This window comes from Aythya marila (genome assembly GCF_965140915.1).
Source record: "Aythya marila genome assembly, chromosome: 1".
NCBI lineage: Eukaryota > Metazoa > Chordata > Aves > Anseriformes > Anatidae > Aythya > Aythya marila.
Genome location: NC_139042.1, coordinates 181,168,089 through 181,188,273, shown reverse-complemented (window position 1 = coordinate 181,188,273; position 20,185 = coordinate 181,168,089). Strand labels below are relative to the sequence as shown.

The following is a 20,185-nucleotide window of genomic DNA, read 5'->3' as shown; positions in this document are numbered from 1 at the left end:
CCTGCTTCATACAATGCTGGTAAGTTTCTGTCTGGTCCATTAAAGTAAGGGACAAACTCAAAATGATAAGTGAAGCCTTTGTCTGTGTTCATGGACCTAGCTCTCACTTCTGAGCATGAAGCTCAAGCGGCAAGGAGGGAAAGCATTTTACATAAAGGATTTGTAGGAAAATAACAATTGCAACTCCACAAAAACTAGTCAAATGGCAGAGGTGGTGGTGGGCTCTCGGCTTGGGCCCTGCACAGCATAACATGAGCATCAAACACCGACACAGGAAAGGGAAGGTGGCTGGGACAAATACAGGCAGTGACTGCACACCTTCATCTTTCAGCTAACCACTTCATCGGGTAGCCAGTATCGGAAAGTTCCACTGGTTTGCTCACAGAAGCACTCGATCAATGTTCAGCTGCTGGCCTGTGCAGCCCGAGGGCACGGCTGTTTGTCAAGCTTCAATCTGACAGCTCTCACATACTGTGACTTGCAATCCATAGTAAATATTAAACTAATATCAGCCTCCTCAGAGGTTTAATAGTTCCAGAGGTACCATTCAAAGGCTTGGCTTACTCTGTTTGCAATAAATAAGATTTGCCAACACCTATTTGATGGCAGTGATACCATTCATCGCGCTAATCTTACTCAAATTTTTGCTTTGTGTGGGCACGGCACTTCCACACTGTAGCAAGGGAAGGGGGGCTGGGGAAAACAAAGGAGAGGTGAAGAAGGCATTTTTATTACCACCTCCTCCTGTCCTGGGGGTAGTTTGGCATCTGTCCGGGTAGTTAAACACGATGAGCTCTTTGTTGCTTTTGTCTTGGGATCTGCTGATACCATGGTTTCAGTGCAATAATCTTCCAAATAATTCTTCCAGACTTTCTGAGGATGAACTTATCTACTGTGATATTCTACAACAGTCAAACATCTACGCAGGAAAACATGGTGAACCAAGTGAAAAAGCCATCTTCAACTTGTTGAATAGTGAAAGAAATATCCCAGGATGGATGCGTGACAGACTCAAAAGGTTGCCTTTTCTGTTACATTACAAACTAGTAACACACTATAACTATGTCCTTATTTTGTATAGGCAATACAGACTTCTTGAATATTACTCTTTCAGGCCCTTACTCAATGGTCACGTTTTGAGCACTGGTATCTTTCTGGAAGCATGAATAGCAGGCTTTCTGTACAGACACACTGTACAAAGACACTGTTGGAGGAATTTGTAGAAGCAAGAGCCTGTGCACTGAAAGCAAACCCACTCCCTGACTGCTTCTTTGTATCAGGAAAGTCAAGATGCTTGGGTGAACCTCATTAGTCAAAATACTGTGCCTTCTGCTTTAAAATGATGGGAGTTATTTCGGAGTTGCTGAAGTGTGACAGCACACGCTGATGAGTGCACACAGGTGTTTCCACGCCACCCTGTTCACCCAAATCTAATATCCTGCACCACGCAGTGCTGCTATTCATGGCCTCTCCTCAGATGGGAATGACAGCAGCCGAATCTGCAGTGCTATATGAAGGCTTCCCCAAGTGGGAATATCCAGCACAGAGCAAGGGTTTTTGAGGCCACTTACTTTATTTAACTTGTGAGTTCAAAGCCAATTTTTGTTTGCTTGTTTTCATGAGCACTGACAAGCAGAAGTTGCCAGGTACAGACAAAGGTACCTCAGTTGCTAAACAATGTGTTGTTTTTAACTGAATTCGTTCTTTTTTTCTTTTCCTCATTTGTCAATTCTGATATATTTTAAAAGCCTGTAGAGGAAACAAATTTAAGTGTAGCCTAATTGACTCTGGGGTCACATCCCCAGTGAAAGCCGAATTAATTTCCAATATTACGATCTCTGTGCCCAGCTTAGGCTGAAACAGTTAAACCTCATTTTACAGATGAGGAAAGCAAGCAGTGAGACCCCTGCCCTGACTCCTGAAGCAGTATCTACAGCTCGAGCCAGACGCCCGAGTCTGTCACAGCTTCCTCACCCCTCATGGTCCTCAGTCCATGGCCCCAGGCAGCAGAGGCAGCCAAGCAGGGCCGTCAGCTCGCCGGGATCCCCGGCCAGCCCTGGTGGATCAGTGCTCTAGGGGCTGATGCACCTCAGGAGGGCTGTTCCTCAGCGGTCCCGGCTCTGTAAGGGGGACCAGGAGACCTGCAGAGATGGCTGGTCTGTGGGAGAGCTGGGGCAGGACACAGCTGGCTCAGTTCAACACTGCGAGGTGTCAGAGCTCACTACTTCTGGTTTAATATTGTCTTTTTCACCGGAGCAAATATATGCGTGTTCATTATAATTAAACAGAAGTCTACAGCAAAAAATACAGCTCATAATGTTTATACCCTTCATGTAAGGCTGTCGACACACCTCGTAAACCCTATGTTCATTCAGAATTATTAGGTGCATTAGAAATGAGGCCCCAGCACGTCATGGACAGCTTTTAAGACTTGAACAGCCCAGACTCAGACTCCATCAGCCTGGTTGGCAGCACCCACTGAATTTCGTAGGAGCTGTGAAAGCTCAGGAAAATCTATCCCAAATACCTGAAATCAGGCACCCTGAACTGGAGGCCTCTGTTTCAAACCCGGCTGCGTTAGGACTTGCCCAAAGCCACCAAGCAACTCAGCAGCAGAGCCGGGAATGGAACAAGCCCTTAGGCTAGTAAGAGCCACTGTGCTTCTGCTTGCTGAAGGGAAATCCGAATGCTGCTCGCTTACTGCTCACATTATCTAAAAAATGAAGCAAAGTAGCAGGTGGGCAATCAGTTTTTCTGATCATTTCTGACAATGTGCTTCCCATATTTTTATATGTGCTTTTAATTCCTGGGAAGAACTACAAGGAAAAGCCTTTAGAAACGATATGGCAGAAAGAGCAAGCGTAAGGCATGCGGGGGGGGCTTCAGGAGGGGAGCAAGTCGCCACCTCAGCACCTCAGCCTGGGCAAGTGGTGTCGGTCAGGGCAAGGGATTAATGGGGCAGCCCTGTGCAGGAGGCACGTGGCTGGCCCTTGGCTCCTCAGGGCTGACCCCTGGCTCCTCAGGGCTGGCTCCTGGCTGCTGGGGGCCGGCCCCTGGCTCCCCACGGGCAGCGCCGAGGGCCGGGGACCCGCGGGGGGTGACACCAGCACAGCGCCCCTCACCTGAGACGCTCTGGCGGCTGGAGTCCGCCTCGCCGCCGGCGGCGTTGGCCGTGCTGGGCGCGCTGTTGTCCACCCCGCCCAGCAGAGGTCGCAGGTGGCTCACCGAGACCTGCTCGATGAAGGACGTGCCGTACTTGCGGAAGTACCACCACTCGAAGATCTGCAACACAGCCGTCACTGGCACCGCGGCCCCCGCCGCAGCCCCCCGCCGCCGCCGCCGCCGCCGCCCCCGGGGGTGCCGGGGGCTCGCAGCCCGCCCGCCTCCCCTGCTGCCACGAGGCCGCCTTCCCCCGGCAGCAACAGCGAAAAATCCCATCCCTTACACCAAATCACGTCCTTCGGAGGCTTTTAACATTGCGAGGAACGTTGTTTTGAGGTGACTCCTAACGGGAGCCCCGCTCCGTCCATCCCAGGCGAGGCTGCACGCAGGGCTGGGCTCCTGCCGCAGCTGCCTCCCTCCACGGGCAGTGGAAAAAAAGGTGAGGAAAGGCAGCTTTGCTCCTCTTCCTGGCAATGCCTCCGAAGGATCCCACCACATTTCATTTAAAGAACGTTTAAAGTACCAAACAACACCCCAAAACCCAATCTTACACCTTTTAAAGGATTATTTTTTTTTCCCCCAACAGAGCCAGCTGTGTTTCGTTTTGTATTCCTGACTTAGCATGATTCTGAATTAAATTTCAGGCTTTTGGTTCAGCTAGAAAATCAGAAATATATATATATATATATGTATATATATATTTACATAGCTCTGCTTAACAAATTCCACAGCCTGAAAGAACCCCTGGAAATTGAAATTATGCACATAAATACACGTTTGCTGTATTTTCACAGAGAAATTATATTTTTGGGGTAAGAACAGACATTTTAGGAAACCACATAAACCTGGAAATGAAGACTATTTCACATAAACAGGAAAAAGATTTTGAGTGCAGCACACGCTTCTCATGAGTATATCCTGAAGGGTTTACAAGGCTTCGGGCTGTGGGACACCCAGAGTCTGCAGCGAGGTTCACGTTGGGCTCCACGCCTTCCCTGAATCGCTCCTGAGTCACCAAAAACGGTCTCTGTATTTCTGTATTTTTTGCTTTTTTAAAGTCCTCTTGGGCTCTTTATATAATTGAACCGACTTCTCTCAGTCTCCATAGGATTGTCTGTAAAGTTTACTTCCTTTTTCTTTTTTTCTTCAAACCATTCCATAGGGGAGAAACTCCACAGGGGCACAGCAAGAAAGAATTCCTCTCCAAAGGTTACTGTGGCTTCCCCTAAGTCCAGCTTCCCCAGCACTGGGGCTTCCCCTAAGTCCAGCTGTGTTGTTAAAGTATCCAAGAGCATTCACATGGAAGAAGCTGATGCTAACTGTGCTGGATGGAGTGGGAACGTAGCTGGTGGCCATAGATCAACTTCACACAAGCATGTGTGGCAGCCCTGGAGACCACTTGGTCCCCAAAACAAGCTAATGGCTCTTCTTGGAGACATGAACAAGGAAGAATAAAGCAGTTTTATGAGGAGAAGACAGAACGGCTACTAACGTGAACAGATAAAGGTCACAGGCACTGGGGAAGATAAACAGATGCTCACAGGGAAACCAGAACATAAACACATCTGGATCTTTGTGAACTCTGCATTCCTGGCAAGTCACTGAAATCCCTCACAGCATGTAGAGCTCCTACCTGGGTTTGTCACTCTGTGTGTTCCCTTGGGATGGACCCAGGTGGGAAGACCTGCGAGGAAGTATCACTGCATGCTGTTCTGCACTGATGTACTTCCCAGGCATCCACCACCTCCTGTGCTTCTCCAAATGCTAGGGATGATGGACAGGGAGCTGGCACAGGCGAGTTTTTGGGTTTAGCTCTTCTCATGTTCTTACACAATGCTTTCTGAAGGGTTGAGAATCTAAATCTTACGATACAAGAGTGCATCATAACCTAAGCAGCCAAGATATGGCCGACCATCAGAGAAAGACTGTGCTGTAAGATACAGTCACAGCTCTGCCATGAGTGTATGTTTTTGTACTGTCTTTGGCAACTCTGAAGCTCGAACACAACTCAAGCCACAGTTGTGCCTATCCAAGGCCTCAAAGGACATGGTTTTAAGGAATCAAGGATTATAGTTTTGTACTGAGACACAGGACACTGAGTATCACTGTAACAGAGTCAGGGACTGAAGTACAGCTTGCCAGACTGGCCTCTCAAAACTCTTGGTAGTTAGATTGCCATCTAACTGGCTTTGTACTTTCTTTAAGGAAAAAAAATAAATCAAAACATGTTAATGATTCCCTGCTTATTATTTCAACTACAAACAGCTTTTACATAAAAAGAAAAAAAAAAAAAAAGAGCACTTGTGACCTCATTTGCCCTGCATAACTGTACACAAATCGGGAAACCGTCACACTGAATTTCAGTGAAACTGAGGATACAAGCAGAAAGAATGCAAGCATGCTGTCACTACTACGGTTCAGCTGAGTGACAGGAGCTTGTCAAAACATGTGGTACAGCTGTAAGTTCCTCCTTAGCCTTACAAATACATTAATTACTTTTTAAAGGGGGATTAAAGCTCCTCAATCTTCTAAGACATCTTTGAGAAATATTTGCAATGTTGAGTGAATCCAGTGCCAGGGAACACAAACCAGATCTCAGTGCATACCAGCTCCTAGAAAATGAAGCCATAAATCATCACCACAATATGCCTTTGCTTAGAGTGATTTGTTCAGGGTGTATGAGAAGGTAATATGTAATCTGGTTTTGAAGTCGAAACAATAAATTGCCTTCACAGTATTTCTGCACCTTTCTCAGACAGCGTCAGCCGTTTTGAAACCTGATTTTTTATAACCAAGTTTGATTTCTAACTGTACCAGCCAGTTTGAAGGCAATGTGAAGTCAACAAGCTTTTGATAGTTCAGCAGAAATCATCAGGCAGAATAATAGTGAACTACAAGGATTAATTACCTGTAGAAAGAGATCTGGATCAGAGAGGAAATTAGGGAGAAAAGTCATTTCTGCACCACCTCTGAAAGTAAAGCCACCTCACTTAGTGGTATTTACCTTTAGGAGAAGGTGTCTCTGCCCATGGCAGGGGGTTGGAACTGGGTGATCTTTAAGGTCCCTTCCCACACAAACCATTCTGTGACTGAATGATTCATTTCTCTCATACACATAGGGTGGAAGGGAAGCTCATCTTCACACCAGTAGCAAATTTCTCTGGGTTCTCTCTAGCTGATGCCTGTTCTTTCATATCCGATCAGGGTCACACAACTCCAGACTCTCAAAGGATCTTTAAACCTTCACAAAGGCCAAGTTAAAAACCTGTTCTGAACATTTTCAGCTTTGTGTTTTGAAGTCCAAATCTAGAAATCTTATTTTTCAGTCTGGTAGGGGTCATGCTTAATGTAAGAATATTTGATTTTGGAAAACCCTTAAGGATGACTTCTACGAGTGCGTGGCTATGAACAAAAAAAACAGCTCATAAGCAGCAAAGATATTTGGGTCAAATAAAAGCTGGTTAATCACTCATAAATCTGAAAGCATTTCAGATACTTGTTTTGGACCTTTTTTGTCTTTGCTTCTCTATGCAGGTACTTCCCCTGTGTGATGAAAACATCACAGTTCCTCTCTTTCTTATCTCTGCTCTCACATACGAGATCTCACAATCCCAGATTGTTTTATTTCTCTGTGCAACAACAAATCCATTCTGCATCCCTTGGATTATCTGATCTTCCCTCTTCGTTTTTCAGAACAGATACTCCACCAGAAATGCATCAGTCCACAAGGGACGGTTTTGATGGCTGTTCTCACTGGACCAAATACATCTATCAGCGATCTGAATTATGCTTTCCTGTTTATCATATCCCAGACAGGCATCCTCTCTTGCAGTGACTACTCTCCGTAGTCCTCTCCCAGTGTGCGTATTGAGTCTTCAGCAGAAAGAGTAAAGAATTTCATTTGCAGGCAACTTCCACAGCTCAGGGCTCTCATTCAGACTTCTAATTAGGCATCCAGGTCTCTGAGGAGTAAGATTTGGAATGCTCTTCTAATATGAGGGGCGGTAACAACCAATCTAATGGATCTAAATGAGGCTTACTCCCTTGAGGAGCAGGATGATGACAGCAGAGCATTCAATGGTTAAGCCCCTGCGATAAATAAAACAGGAGCAGAGCACGTGTTGGACTGGCTCTGTCATCCACGCTGTTTATTTGTCAGCACACTGCCCGGCCTGCGCCAACTCTCCCTGACAATGACTGGACGTGTTCAAGGGATATCACAGCCCAGGGGCTGTTCCCAGTAGAAAGTATGGGGAAGATCAGCCTGCTTTGGGAAGCAAGAGTGTTTATCCATACAGCTGTGATGATACAATGCTACTTGTTCTTGAACAGAGAAAGCCCCTTTGTCTGCGATGCTAGCAACCACCTTATGCAAAATAGCTCTTTACCTACACTTTACCTGCCTCTGAAAACACAGAAAGGGAAAAGAAAGTAATATATTGCCTGGCCTAACTGCAGGACTTCTCTCAGTGCTTGGTAGGTGCCAGTTGTTATGCCTTCAGCGGGTTACAGGCTGCCATCCTGCAGACCCCTCCTCTCTCATCAGCTACCTGGCAAATGCTTCCAGTTTCTCAGGACCTCCCTACAAGGCCTCTGCCCTCCCCGACCTGCCAGCCTCCACCGAGCAGAGCAGAAGCTTTGAACAATTACCACGTATCAGTCTTCAGCTGCCAAAGATTGTCCCTGTGCAAACGTCAGACTTCCACAGAATCTGTGGGAACACCCAGAATTCGGGCACCTCTCTGCCCCTCTGCAGCAGACTACACAAAGGTAGCAGAACAAGTAAATAAATAAACACAGAATAACAGTTAATATCGACAAGAAAAAATTCGTGTCCTCTTTGAGACTTCCTGCACTAGCACCATCAGCTGCAAAAAAGCAGAAAACTTGTTATTTTCCCCAAGCTCTGACAGGGAATAATAAGGCATTCTTGGTGGAGCTTCGAGACTGGGGCTCACTGCTGCCCGAGGTTTGTTAACCCAGACTCTATCAGCTTGCAGTCCAAATGCCACAACAACTTTCACTCTGGGGGTAACATATTCAATATGCAGCCTTGCTGAGAAACCTCGGTGGCATTTAGGAACACAGCTGCAGTTCACAGCCTTTGCCTGACATCAGTCGTGTTCCGTGTTACCCTACCTGTGGCAAACTTCAGCCTCTTGACACCAACTACAACACAGCTCCACTGGATTCTCTGAGTCAGAGCCCTGTTTTTCACTGAATCGAAAGTAACTCTTGTGGAACCAAGTTTCCAATATAATATTTTTATGTAGTTTGGGACTTAATTTAGTTCCTATTCTTAATGTCAAAAATAGGTGCTGGGGTGAATTCAAAGGATGCTATGTTGTTCATTTTAAACTACGTGCTGTAAAGTAATTGTTAAGGAGAATGGCTGAGACAGAAAAGACTTTTCTGTACTGTTCTGAGCTACCCAGAAAAGAAAAAGGGTTTGATATCCTTGCTTCAAATCGCGTCATCTACAGTGAGGCCAGAATTTTACCTAAAGAATGAAAACAAAGTAAGAGACAAAATAAGACAGGAGAGCACTGTTCTGCAAAGGAGTCACGTAGCATGCAATTCCCCAGAGCTGAACTCTGCAAAGTCATTGTTTCATGATCCAAACATGAAACAGAAAAAGCACTCACTTTCCCATTGGTCACCACACTTCTGAAATGATGGAATTTTCCTTCATTTCATAACCTGCTGTGCTGTGATTTCTCCTTCTGATTGGGAATCGCAGCCCACCAGTAGTGGAAACAAATCTGCCAGACCATATGGTGGAAAATTCCAAGAGCTATCAGTACATCTATTCTGACAGATACCCTAGTGATGTAGATTTGAGAGGAGAATGCTTGTTTTGTGAAAGGGTTTCATTTAATACCACCAGCAGGTCTAAGAACCCTTCAGAACTGCAATGCTGCATGACAGGTTAGTGGGTGGCATTGTAAGCAATTCAGCATGTTACAGGGCCATTGGTAAACAGCAATCTTGTTACGAAATAATAAATCTGAAGCATAATTGGGATAGGGACTGGCTAGCACTACCTCAGTGGAATTTGCCCAGTTGTCTTTCCTGATGATGATCCTGATGATGATGATCCTGATGATGACCATCCTCCATGGTCTACTTAAGCTGCAGTTTCTTCTTTCCATGGCCATCCCTGCTGAGTTCTTTTTCCATCATCCAGTTTACAGATCACATGTTCCTCTCAGCACATACACTTTCCCTACAGCCTAGGGTTCCTGACTGTCACCTGCCTGGCCTATGTGTCTTTTGCACGTTTAGGATGGTGGCGTATAAGCAGCAAAAACTGACAGCAGAAGTGAAGGTCCACAAAAAAGGCTTTCAACACAAAACAGGCTTTCAGTCTTCTTTCAGTCTTTGTCTACACCTCCATCACCGCACTGTTCCTTTGATTTATTCATAAAGGACTCTATCATGCACCATTTAGTGAAATTTCTCTGGCTAAGGCTCACTTGGTCTCATCTCTTCTTAGAAGACTTCTGTAGGTGCCCTTTTCCCCTTTACCATACCGCAGCCATGAATGCAACTTGCCACCTGCTTCTTGCACTTTCCATCCAAGCACCGCACTTAGCAATTGCTTGCTCACAAGTCTACTACTGAGCTCATTCCTCAGAAATTGCCTTCCTGACTACAGTACAAAATGTAACTTACATTTGCTATCATGCTATACACAAACACTTTAGTTACAAATAATCTAGCCTCTCTCTCGGGTTTTTGTTCCTGTTTGATTCTGTAACATATTTCCATAGATACATACTATTTTTTTCCTTGCCACTTCCTCCAGCTGTCTTCGATGTCCAGCAACAAATATGGGATTGTGCCTGTGGAACCCATGTATTTCCCTCACTCCTCATCTTGTTCGTGGGGCCTGGCCTTTTGACACTTCTCCTTTCTGAGCGAGATTACTGAGATTACTGAATTTAACATTCCTCCTGTGCGTTTTGTTGCACCAAGTCTTGCAGGTCTGGCTGCTGCACCACAGCATTCATGTTCTGAAAGAACTGCTCATGTCTCCAGAGCTCCGTCCTGTGCTTTGGGGCTTGATCCATGCAGTCATGCTGAATGCCCAAGGTGCAGGCATTAAGTAATTGCTTTCTGCCACAAGCAAACCCCAGAGCAAGGCAGAGCAGCAGTGCACCTGATGCTTTATACCTGAAATCATCCAAGTGATGAGAGTCTCACAGGCATTTAGGAGTGAAGGGTGGCATTTCTTTGTCTACAACAAGCAGTGTGCAAGTGAGAGCTCCTCTGAGGTCAGCAGATACACGGTGACATGAACCAGCCCCCGATGTTGACCTTCATTTGTGTCAGCAGAAAGCCACTCTCAGCTTTACTCAGCGTAAGCATAATACCCGAAGAACATCTTGCAGATTGTTGGACTTTTTCACCTCAGTTTGTTTCTGTGAAGACACTGAATAAAATCCAGAGCAAATGCTCTGTTTTCGACTCCTGCGCTGTGATGGCATTGTGATTCAGTCCCCTGCATCGATTTGCACGATGAAGCCCTCAGGGATTATACATGGGAGGAGTTTGTTGTTTTTTTTTTTAAGTGGTTTGAAAATATTCTTTAGACCTTTAAACAAATAGGCAGACATGCATTGAGAAAGATTTTTAAAGTGAAGATGTGAAATAATCTGCCTTTGGAATTGTGGTAGTAGAACTAGGCATGTTGCTGATATTCTAGTCACTGTTTCTCTAGGAAATCCTGCTGCAACTGTCTAAACTGAGCAAGCGAAGCTGAGAGAGTTGGTGCCTCTCCTCCTCTTCTTTTCACCAGTCCTGTTATTTCTGTAGTACTTGTCAATGGAAGCACTTAATGTGCAAGCACTTGTTCTGATGTATTATAGGGTTGTTTGTTAGCGGGGCACACTGTCCTTCAAGATTTTTTTCTTCAAAGAAATATAGTGCTGAAGCATTTCCTCTCTTTTTTAAACAGAAATAGAAGGGCAAAATTTACGTGCTGCAAAATGTAGGCTTAGAAAACAAAAATGACATCTCATCAAAGCTTAAAATCCCATTCTGCATGAATCAATTTGTAAAGTGATATTAATATATCTGGTACTTACCAAAATAAGTCCCGAGATTAATGAGGAGGTGCCTGTCAGGGCAACATAGAACTTGGGGGTTAACGTGTTCAAAAACATACTCACTGCAAAAGAGAAAAAAAAAGAGAGGAAACCATGAGTACAAGAGCAGGACATGTTCACCCCATGCGTCCCCTCCTCCTCCCAGCTGCTCTCCAACTTCAAGCAAGTTATTAGCTTAATTCTGATAAAAAACTTCCAAGAGCGTCCTGTTTCACCTGCCTCACATGACAAAGTAGAAGATGAGACTGCTACATGCAGAGTTTTGTTTTCACCAGAGTCAATCACAAGGCAATGTAAACCAGTCACACACATGTACGGATGGGTCTCTCCTACTGCAGCCAGCATTCTGCTGCCTCTGACTTCAGGATTCCCCGTGATCTATGAAGATATCTGGTTATCTGCCTCCGCTACTCCATCATGGTTAGAAATCTTATGTCTCGATGTGTTGCGTCCAACTTTGTCTCAACATCCTGCATCATCTTTGTCGAAACAATTTCTTAAAGCCTGTTACTTTTCATTGCCTTCCTTCTTTTCTCACTTACCAAGTAGGAGATAAAAGCCTTTCCCTAACTCGTTCCTCTGCATTACAGTTAGCGAAGCACACAGATAGTACGGCAATAGCGAATAAATGTGTAACACAGATTAGGAAAAGACCTAACAGGCTTTCTGATAGATTTTATTAAAACCACAGCAACAACACCACCACTGTCTAGATCATCTACGATATAATCTGCCCTATCCAGGGCAGAAGCAAAGCCAGACAAGCTGCAAGCACAACAAAACCATTTGTACGCACTCCTGGAAATTCAAAGGGCTTTTCTAGTCCTATCACATTGTGGAAGCTGCTGAGAGAATCAACAGGCAGTCTTGCTCAGCCCCCCCCAGAAAATCCCTACGGACTTGAGAAAATTAAATAACCTTTTAGTAGTTTTTGGATACTCCACAGAAGCTATTAGAGAGAACTGGAGCTCTTAATGCTAAATCCCAGATGTTTAAAGAGAAAACATCAACTACCCATCACCTCCATCTTGTATGAATGGAGCTGCTGTCCATTAAACTTAGAATATCGTCTGTAAAAAACCTTCCTGGTCCCATCCTGAACTGGTGCCAAAGTATTTCTCACACATACACACACACGTGTACATTCGTGCATATGGATCAAAACGCTCTAGTCATCTCCATCCGTGTCTGAAGAAGGAGCTGACAGTAGTTAGCAGGTAAATTTAACAGGCTTGTAGCAGCCTACCTACTGAACAGCCATTTAAAAACACTGATAAAAGACCTGTAGATGTAGGCGGGAGGCCCCCTGCTCATGCTGTTCCCTTTAGAAATGACACTTGCTGAAGTTAAAGAACGTAGAGCCGAGAAATGAAGGGAAGACAACGACAGCGGGATACAAATCATCAAACATTTGATTAATTTTCCATAACCAGTAAAATAGAAAATTGTTTTCCAGAAATGCATTGCTAAAAGTGATTGAAACATTGCAAATTAGCTGCTTTGTTTGGATTTTAGCTGTATAGTTAGTCACTGTTGTGTGTTTTTTTTTTTTTTTTCTCGAAAAAGCCATAAATTATTAAAATGTGTCATTTTCTGCTCCACTGGAATAGCATCAAGCATCAAGCTGATATTGTAAAGAACTAGTCTGTGGCTTTTAATTCCATCTCCCATTATTTTTCACAGATGAGTTGGGTGCCAAATTCTCAGTTACTGTGAATCAGCCCAACATCCCCCACCTTACCGTGTGCAGTGTAATCACCCTTACACTGATTTATACCAGCTCCGGCTCAACAGCTGGGATTTTCCCACATCTCATTGCTTTTTTTTTTTTTTCCTGTTTCCTTCCTTTTTTTTTTTTAATGTCTAATACAAACTGACTTTGAAATAGTAGTCCCTGCTTACTCCAGTCCCAGTACCTACTAAGAAAGAAGAGGAAGACAGACACCAAAATAGCTTTAGCTTCTACAAACCACCCATGAGTCCTGTAGAAGAAACATTCCTCATCCTGGAATGCAAATGTAAACCAGAGACATAATCAAACAGAGTCACTGGGGATATTTCAGCCTGCCAGTGAAATTGCTTCCTCTGCTGAGGTCAGGATATTCCTGGGAGAAAATACTCTGTCGTGGGGTATAGCCGTGCATGTCTCCCGTGCAGCCCAGGGCTGCTGCAGTGCCAACAATAACACCAAGAGCCAAGCAGCAGGAGAGCTTTACAGAGGTGCCTTCTCTTCTCCTCCTCTGCCGTAGCTTCACAGCTCATGGAATGCCACAACTTTTCCCATTAAATTAGAAACATTACCCTGGAGGAAATTTGAATTTCAAAGGCATTCAATTAAAAAAAAAAAAAACTTAAAATTTACCAAATTTACCATCTGAGCCTCCTGCGTTTCAGAAGATTCCATGCAAAGGCAGCCATCTGAACACGGATAGAGTCTATTTGCTTTAAATTCCCACCGCCTCTTTAATTAAAAAATGCTGCTAAGAGCACAAAATTCCTGAAGTGGTAACAGCACTCTCACCTACCATCACTGCCTGCTATCAGTACGCACCACCCTGGGAAAAGCATCCCCCCTTGGAAGAGCCCTCCCCACAAAGCAGACTGCAAGCTGCTCACCAGCAGAGCAGAAGGAGCGAGCGCCGTAAGACCTGATGTTGGCTTTGGTCTGTCACCACCTCTGTTAGGAGCAATTCGTTCTGATTTACAGGCAATCAGATCCGAACGGAGATAGGCTTTTATTTATCTGTCATCTGCACCACTGTGGCTGGTTTATTCCTCACTGGCGCGTATGCTGGTGCTCGTCCGTGCTCTTTGCTAGAGGCTGCTACAGTCGTCCGCTTTTACAGCCTCACCGTGGGGACTGGCGAGGCGAGCCGGTGCGATGCTGGATGCTCTCAGGCTGTGGGGTCCTGACTCCCAGCTGACCAGCACGGCTCTGCTGCTTCATTTGCAGTCGCACGCAATTAGCAGAGCTACTTAGCTGGCCTGCTTCTCTCTAATCCCTCTGCTGCTCTTCTTCCCACTGATTAATAAAAGAATCTTCTGTTCCGTTATGAAAACTATCAACTTCTGCCAATTATTAACCACCTCCCCAGTCCCTTTGTCTCTGTAAATATTATTAACTAAAGCAAACACTTTCTAATAAGAAACATATTTCCAAAACAATAAAACCAAGCACTGGAGGAGCTGCGGTCAGACTGTTTTCATGCTGAAGTCGATGAGAATTCAGTCTCTGTTTCAGTGGAAACTACTTCAAGGGCCAGTTCTCATGATGTTAATCCCCAAAGTAAAAATCAATCCTCTTTTGAGTTATCTTATATGCATTAAAGGCATCTAATGGATGTCCAGAGAGAGAAGCGTGCCTACATTTAACACCAATTGCCCAATGTCCCTACAGTGGCAACTCACTTGAAATCATGGTTACATCCCAATTATTTACAGAGGCTTTTGATAGTGAGTGATTTATTTTAGGTGTGTTAGTGGAGCCGATGGAATACAGCACAGCCTGTTTTTGTAAAGAAAACCAGCACGACCTATAAATGCTGTCCAAACAAGCCACGCATGTCTGCTTATGAGACATTTCTGGCCCTAAAAATAAGCCCCCTGCCTTTCCTCCCTTCTCTTTATTGCTTTCGTTTTAATCATGCTTGAGTCATCCACAGAAAGGTACTATTGACATTTCCAAAGTTGCTGGCATTACACTGGTAAATCATTCCGTCCTACTGTATAACAAGGATTCCTGTGTCACTGCTAACCCTGCATGCCCAGAGATGAATTTACGGCCAATTTACAACCAATTCAATTCACGGCGGACAAGGCAAAAAAGCGCACAAGCCCCAGTCTGCTGAGGCTAATCGAAAGAGGTGATTGAAATGTTCTGAAAAGCTAACACCATTTCATTCCTGTTGGACATGTTTATTGCCACTGCCCATGATTCTTTCTGAACACGGGGATAAAGAATAAAGGGAGACCATCCAGCTTTTTTTTTCAAGCAACAACATCCTCAAATCGTGCACAATGCCTTGCTCACGGTGGCACTGACATACGTTGCTTTACCAATCTCCTCAAACACTTTGAGGCATTCACATTTCAAGCATGTGAGGAACCACCGCAGGAGGGAAATACTGGGCTTAAACTGGTGAAATTATCACCATCATGGTGTTGTACCAGATAATTACGCTATGCAAGGTATGCAAAACAATGTGAGGTCTTGTGACCCCAGAGCCCAAGTCCCGGAGACTGGCGAGAAGTGAAGAAGGTCCTGTTGTTGAGGATCCTTGACACGGCACCTCAGCTTCTTTTCGCTACAAAACCCCTTCGAGCTGGTGTTCAGACATGGTGTAGAGGATGCAGCAGGGACTGGCTTATTGCACAGGGGCCTCACCATGGATTAACGTAGCCCCAACTCAAAGCTGTCACATGAACTCCTCTACCACAGTGGCAGCCAAAATGCTGAAATAAAGCTGTTCAATAAACTTCTTTTAATAAACTTATGAAATTCTCTCTGAGTAGGATGCACTGCGTACTCTGGCCTTTAACTGAACTATTTACATGTAACCTTTCTGAACTCTCGAATCATCCTTCAGAAGAGGCCCAGCAATACACTTGGGAAGCCCTGCTAGGGTCACTCTGAATTACACATCCTTTCCTGCAATGGCCTCCATCTCGGTATAAATACAAACCCCACCAGATTTAAGAGCAGCATGTGATACTGCCTCAGGAAAGACAAACAAACAAAGCCTCACCATTCACCAGGGTTTCCCTTGGGAAGCTACCAAGATTTTTTTTGTACTTCTTCAGGCTTCTTGAAGAAATTGCCAAAGAAGAAGTGGACATCCAACAGTTCAGGAACGCTCCAGAGTGAGTTTCATTTTTACGTGAGTTGTTGCAAACTCCGTGCAACTTCCTTCTCCAAGGCCCTCTGTGCGGCTCTGTTTTCAAAACCTGAAAACTTCTGACTCTCAGAAGCAGACCCGTGGCCGCTCCCGGCAGGAACAATCGGTGTCTGTGCTGCACACAAGGAAATCCAGATGCCCACTCACTTTGCTCAACCACCTCCGCTTGTCCCGAAGGCACGAGGCGGAACGGGAGTCACATTCAGACACTCGGAGCCGGGTCTAATGGCCAGGGAAGTCATCTCCTGCTCTGTGCAGGCTGGATCAGAGCCCAGGTGGCGTGCCAACAGGTAGCTGTTACTTCAGATAAATACCAGACTCGGGTAACTACCAAGGCCTGCACAGAGTGCTGCTGTTACCGGTACCTCTCGGTAGGCTTTCCAGGCTGAAGCACCACCACCACTCTCTCTCTTCCACGTTTCCTCACCTTACATGTAAACGTTTGCCCTTTCCACACAATGCCTTCGCCACATGAAGAAGGGGCAGTGCCTGTCAATGGTCTGTCCTGGAAGGAAGTTTTGGCAGCATGGGGGAGGCCTTCAGCCACAAACCACAGCCCAACGAGCAGAACCAGCAGAAGGCAATAATGCAGTACCAGTTCCAGGTCAAAATCATCCAACTTTATTCATAACTGGAAAAAAAATCAGAATTTTGACGGTTGCAGATGACGGCAATAATTTTCTCACCACTTTGTGACCCAGTGGCCCACTGAGCTCATTATGCCCAGCACAGAAAACCGAAACAAAGCTTAACCAAACTCAGTGCATTTTCCCCAACCACTCCTGCCTGAGATTTGCTAACAAATCCAACATGATCATTCTCCTCAACATTTTAATGCATTAAATATCTGAAAGCTGATGTGACACGATGATCAGTACTGGCCTGCTTCTCAACACCAGGTCTACATTCATGCTATAATGTCCAGAAGTGATCAGATCAGTTTTGGCTCAGTCCTAACAAGAATTTGTGCTGGTTCGTGAGCCTGTGGGACTTGCATGAGTACACTGTGTCCTTCTGAGTGCATTAACCACTCAGGCTGTTAGACATGAGGCTTGCTTGTCCCCACTGAGAATAAGATGCAGGGAAACATAACTGGTAAGAGATGGGAGCCATCACGGAGCTGAGGGCAGAAGGACAGAGGTACAGAGGGGAAGGCAAAGCAAGGCCAGAGAGAGAGGGAAAAAATGGTTGAAAAAGTTAGAGAAAAATCTGCTCTGGGAGGAGAAACCTTGAAGTACAGGTGAATGAAAAAATCCAGGACTGGAAGACAAAAAAAAAACAACACATAGACTCTAGCATGACTTCATAGTGTGTGGTATCAAAGGGAAAGGGGGAAGAGAAAAGAAAACCAACTCGGATAGACAAGGAGAATATACAGATAAATTAAAAGAAAATGAAAAATGGGATGACAATAAAAATGAGCCCGTAGAAAGGAGGACAAATCACAGAGACAGAGGCAAAAAAAGCCCACAAGAAACATCCCATGCAAGGTGAAGGTAAACAGAGGCTATTTTTATTCTAGCAGAAGACGGTGTGAGATCCAGGGGCATCTTTCACTGGGAGAAATGCTAAAGGCAACGCTAACTGCTTTGGTCGTCTGGGGAAGCAATACTGCCAGCAAGCTATTCCACGGCCTCAAACACACCCAGTGCCTTGTCTCACAAACTGAGATCCTTAACACAAGGTGATGCTTAAGGTTGCTGCCCCCACCTGTGCATTTTCTCCCTATTTCCTCTTCCCATGGATGAGGCAGGGCAATCGCTGCGCAGCCACAGCCTACAGCCCAGGGCATCGAGGTACCCCCGCACCTTTGTAACCGAGCTGCCTGCAAACTCTGGCCTTTCAGCAGCTGCTAAGCTTTCCCCCAGGAACAGACAGGCTGCACACGCAGGTACAGGATCCACTGTATCCCACCCCAAGAAAAGCACCCGTGAATTTACCAGAACCAATGTAGGACAGCCACACTCCAGCACACATTTTGCTATCCCATTTGAGTGAGATCATGAGCTCCCTGCCTAGTGGATTTGGGGAGAATAAAAGTATGGAGAAAAAAAGATCGATTTTCCTCCATGAAAGCAGCTACTGTAATGCAAATTTGCTGCCACATTTGCTGCCCCCTGCCAAAGGATGGGGAACATTTCCTCTTGCTTTCACAATGCAGCGGTGACATGAATTAATTACACGGCTCCCGTTAATTGTAGGGCATGCTGACTGAACACCAGGATTTGCTAATATATTGGCAGCAAAAGCCCTGCTTAAAAAAAAAAACAAACTACCACTGGCAACAAACCCCAGCACTTCCATTTAAAGAAAGGTAAATGAGGGAGAAACCATTTCCTGGGACCTCAGAGCCCTCGGCTGTCAGGGATTAAACTCCTGTGCCTTTCTTCATGGCCAGCACAGTGCCCCACTGCTAAAAGCAGAGTCCTGGCATTAATAATCCAGAAGTGGGAGGGAAGAACTGGGACAAATAAGAATGACACATGAAGGATGAGCAGCGACGTACTGAGTAAAGATACTTCCAGTTGGGTTTTTAGAGACGTGCATGTGTAAGGTCCGGCTGTTGCTTGGTTCTTGGCTAAATTCTCTTGCAGCACTTTCAACCTCAACTCTTCTACAATCAGTTTGCTCGCCAGGCGATTTGAAACGCTGTCAGTACACACGTCTCCCCTGCAGATTTTAACGTTTCAAGTAACATACGGGTCCTTGTCTTAATTTGTACTTAAGCGCTGTGCTTACTGCAAGAGGAGGTGCTCTCTCAGGCTTGTGATGGGGAATATCCTTCACGGTGCAATGCTACAGGGGAGCTGTGGGCAGAACCAGGCCAGATGCTGGAGGAGGCACCTTCACAGTCAGCTTGCGGCTCCGTACTCCAGCCACCAACATATCTGCACATGCACCTAACAGCAATTTCCCCAGCACAAAACCAGGGGAAATTCTGCTGTGATGCTCCCGTCAGGTGAGGCTGCGCTCCCTGATGGTCTCTTGTGATTTCGGAGCATCGCTGTGCACAGACTTCTACATTCTTTCAGACGTGTGGCCAGCACCTCACTCGTACAGCAGAGAGCAGTACACCGAGCTCTTCAGAGTACAGCCGTGGCACATTTATTAGCTGGATGGTTTTAGGACTTAAGGCAGACAGCGGTTGGGCTCCACTGAAAATCAACAGTGATGTACTTCACTGCAAAAATGTACCTAAGTACTGCGACAAAATCCCCTGATTTTTCACAGAAGCAGTCTGCACCCCAAAGTGTTCAAACAAATCCCTAATGTGCTTTAAAATTATTAGCATCAGCTCCACCGGTGTAACTGAGATGCTCGGGCCTTATCCAGCGAGGCCAGGCACTGCCTGTGAAGTCAAACCTACCTGTTACCTCGGCTGTCCCTCGTCCCGAGGCATTACACAGATTTACGTGGGTTAGCCTTTCAAAGCTGTATTAAAACAGAAGCCAATTACTAAACGTCATTATCTGGAGTCATTTAAGACAATTAATGGCTTTTGCTTCAAGTGCTGGCTCAGCACAGCTCTCTCACAGCCCAAGTTTTGCCCCCTTCTCTCGTGTAACAACGCTCAGGGAGGCACCAGCCCCACTGACTCTTTGATTTGGGGCCATTAGCTGTCTAAGAACACCCTCAGCTAAAAGTTTGCCACAGTGATTAATTCCAATGCATAGCTAACAAAGGCCAATCTACTTTAGAGAGACAAATCAGGCAAAGCGTGTTCACAACCAGCTACTGGCCTTCCACAAAAGCCAAAACATCCCATGGGTTCCTATTATCCAGAAGCCTCTCTCTGAGCAGCTGTTCCCATGCTGAGACAAAAAGAGGCACAAGAACAGGACACCCTCTGCTGCCCTGCAGCCTCCCTTCGTGCCTCCTTTTGTTCGGGAAGGATTTGCTACGAGCACCAAGCCTGCGGGTACGGGCAGTGGCACATCTGTCCTTGCGCGTTGCGTTCAACAAAGATGGGGATCGCCGTGTTCAGTGCGTTCAAAAAATTGCCTCGGCAAGGAAAAA

General features: G+C 45.5%; 1 protein-coding gene across 3 annotated transcripts in view; it reads right to left on the bottom strand.

The window, feature by feature from the left end:
• The window catches only part of ST7 (suppression of tumorigenicity 7), a 139,857-nt gene that overhangs the window by 53,788 nt on the left and 65,884 nt on the right, over nt 1-20,185 (bottom strand). For 2 of the 3 annotated variants that reach the window (XM_082771660.1, XM_082771659.1), the window contains exons 2-3: nt 11,253-11,335; nt 3,123-3,282 (exon numbers count right to left, since the gene is read on the bottom strand). In XM_082771660.1, coding sequence (XP_082627786.1) covers nt 3,123-3,282; nt 11,253-11,335 — 243 coding nt within the window. The remainder of the gene's footprint in view (nt 1-3,122; nt 3,283-11,252; nt 11,336-20,185) is intronic. The other variant, XM_082771661.1, reaches the window with a different exon arrangement.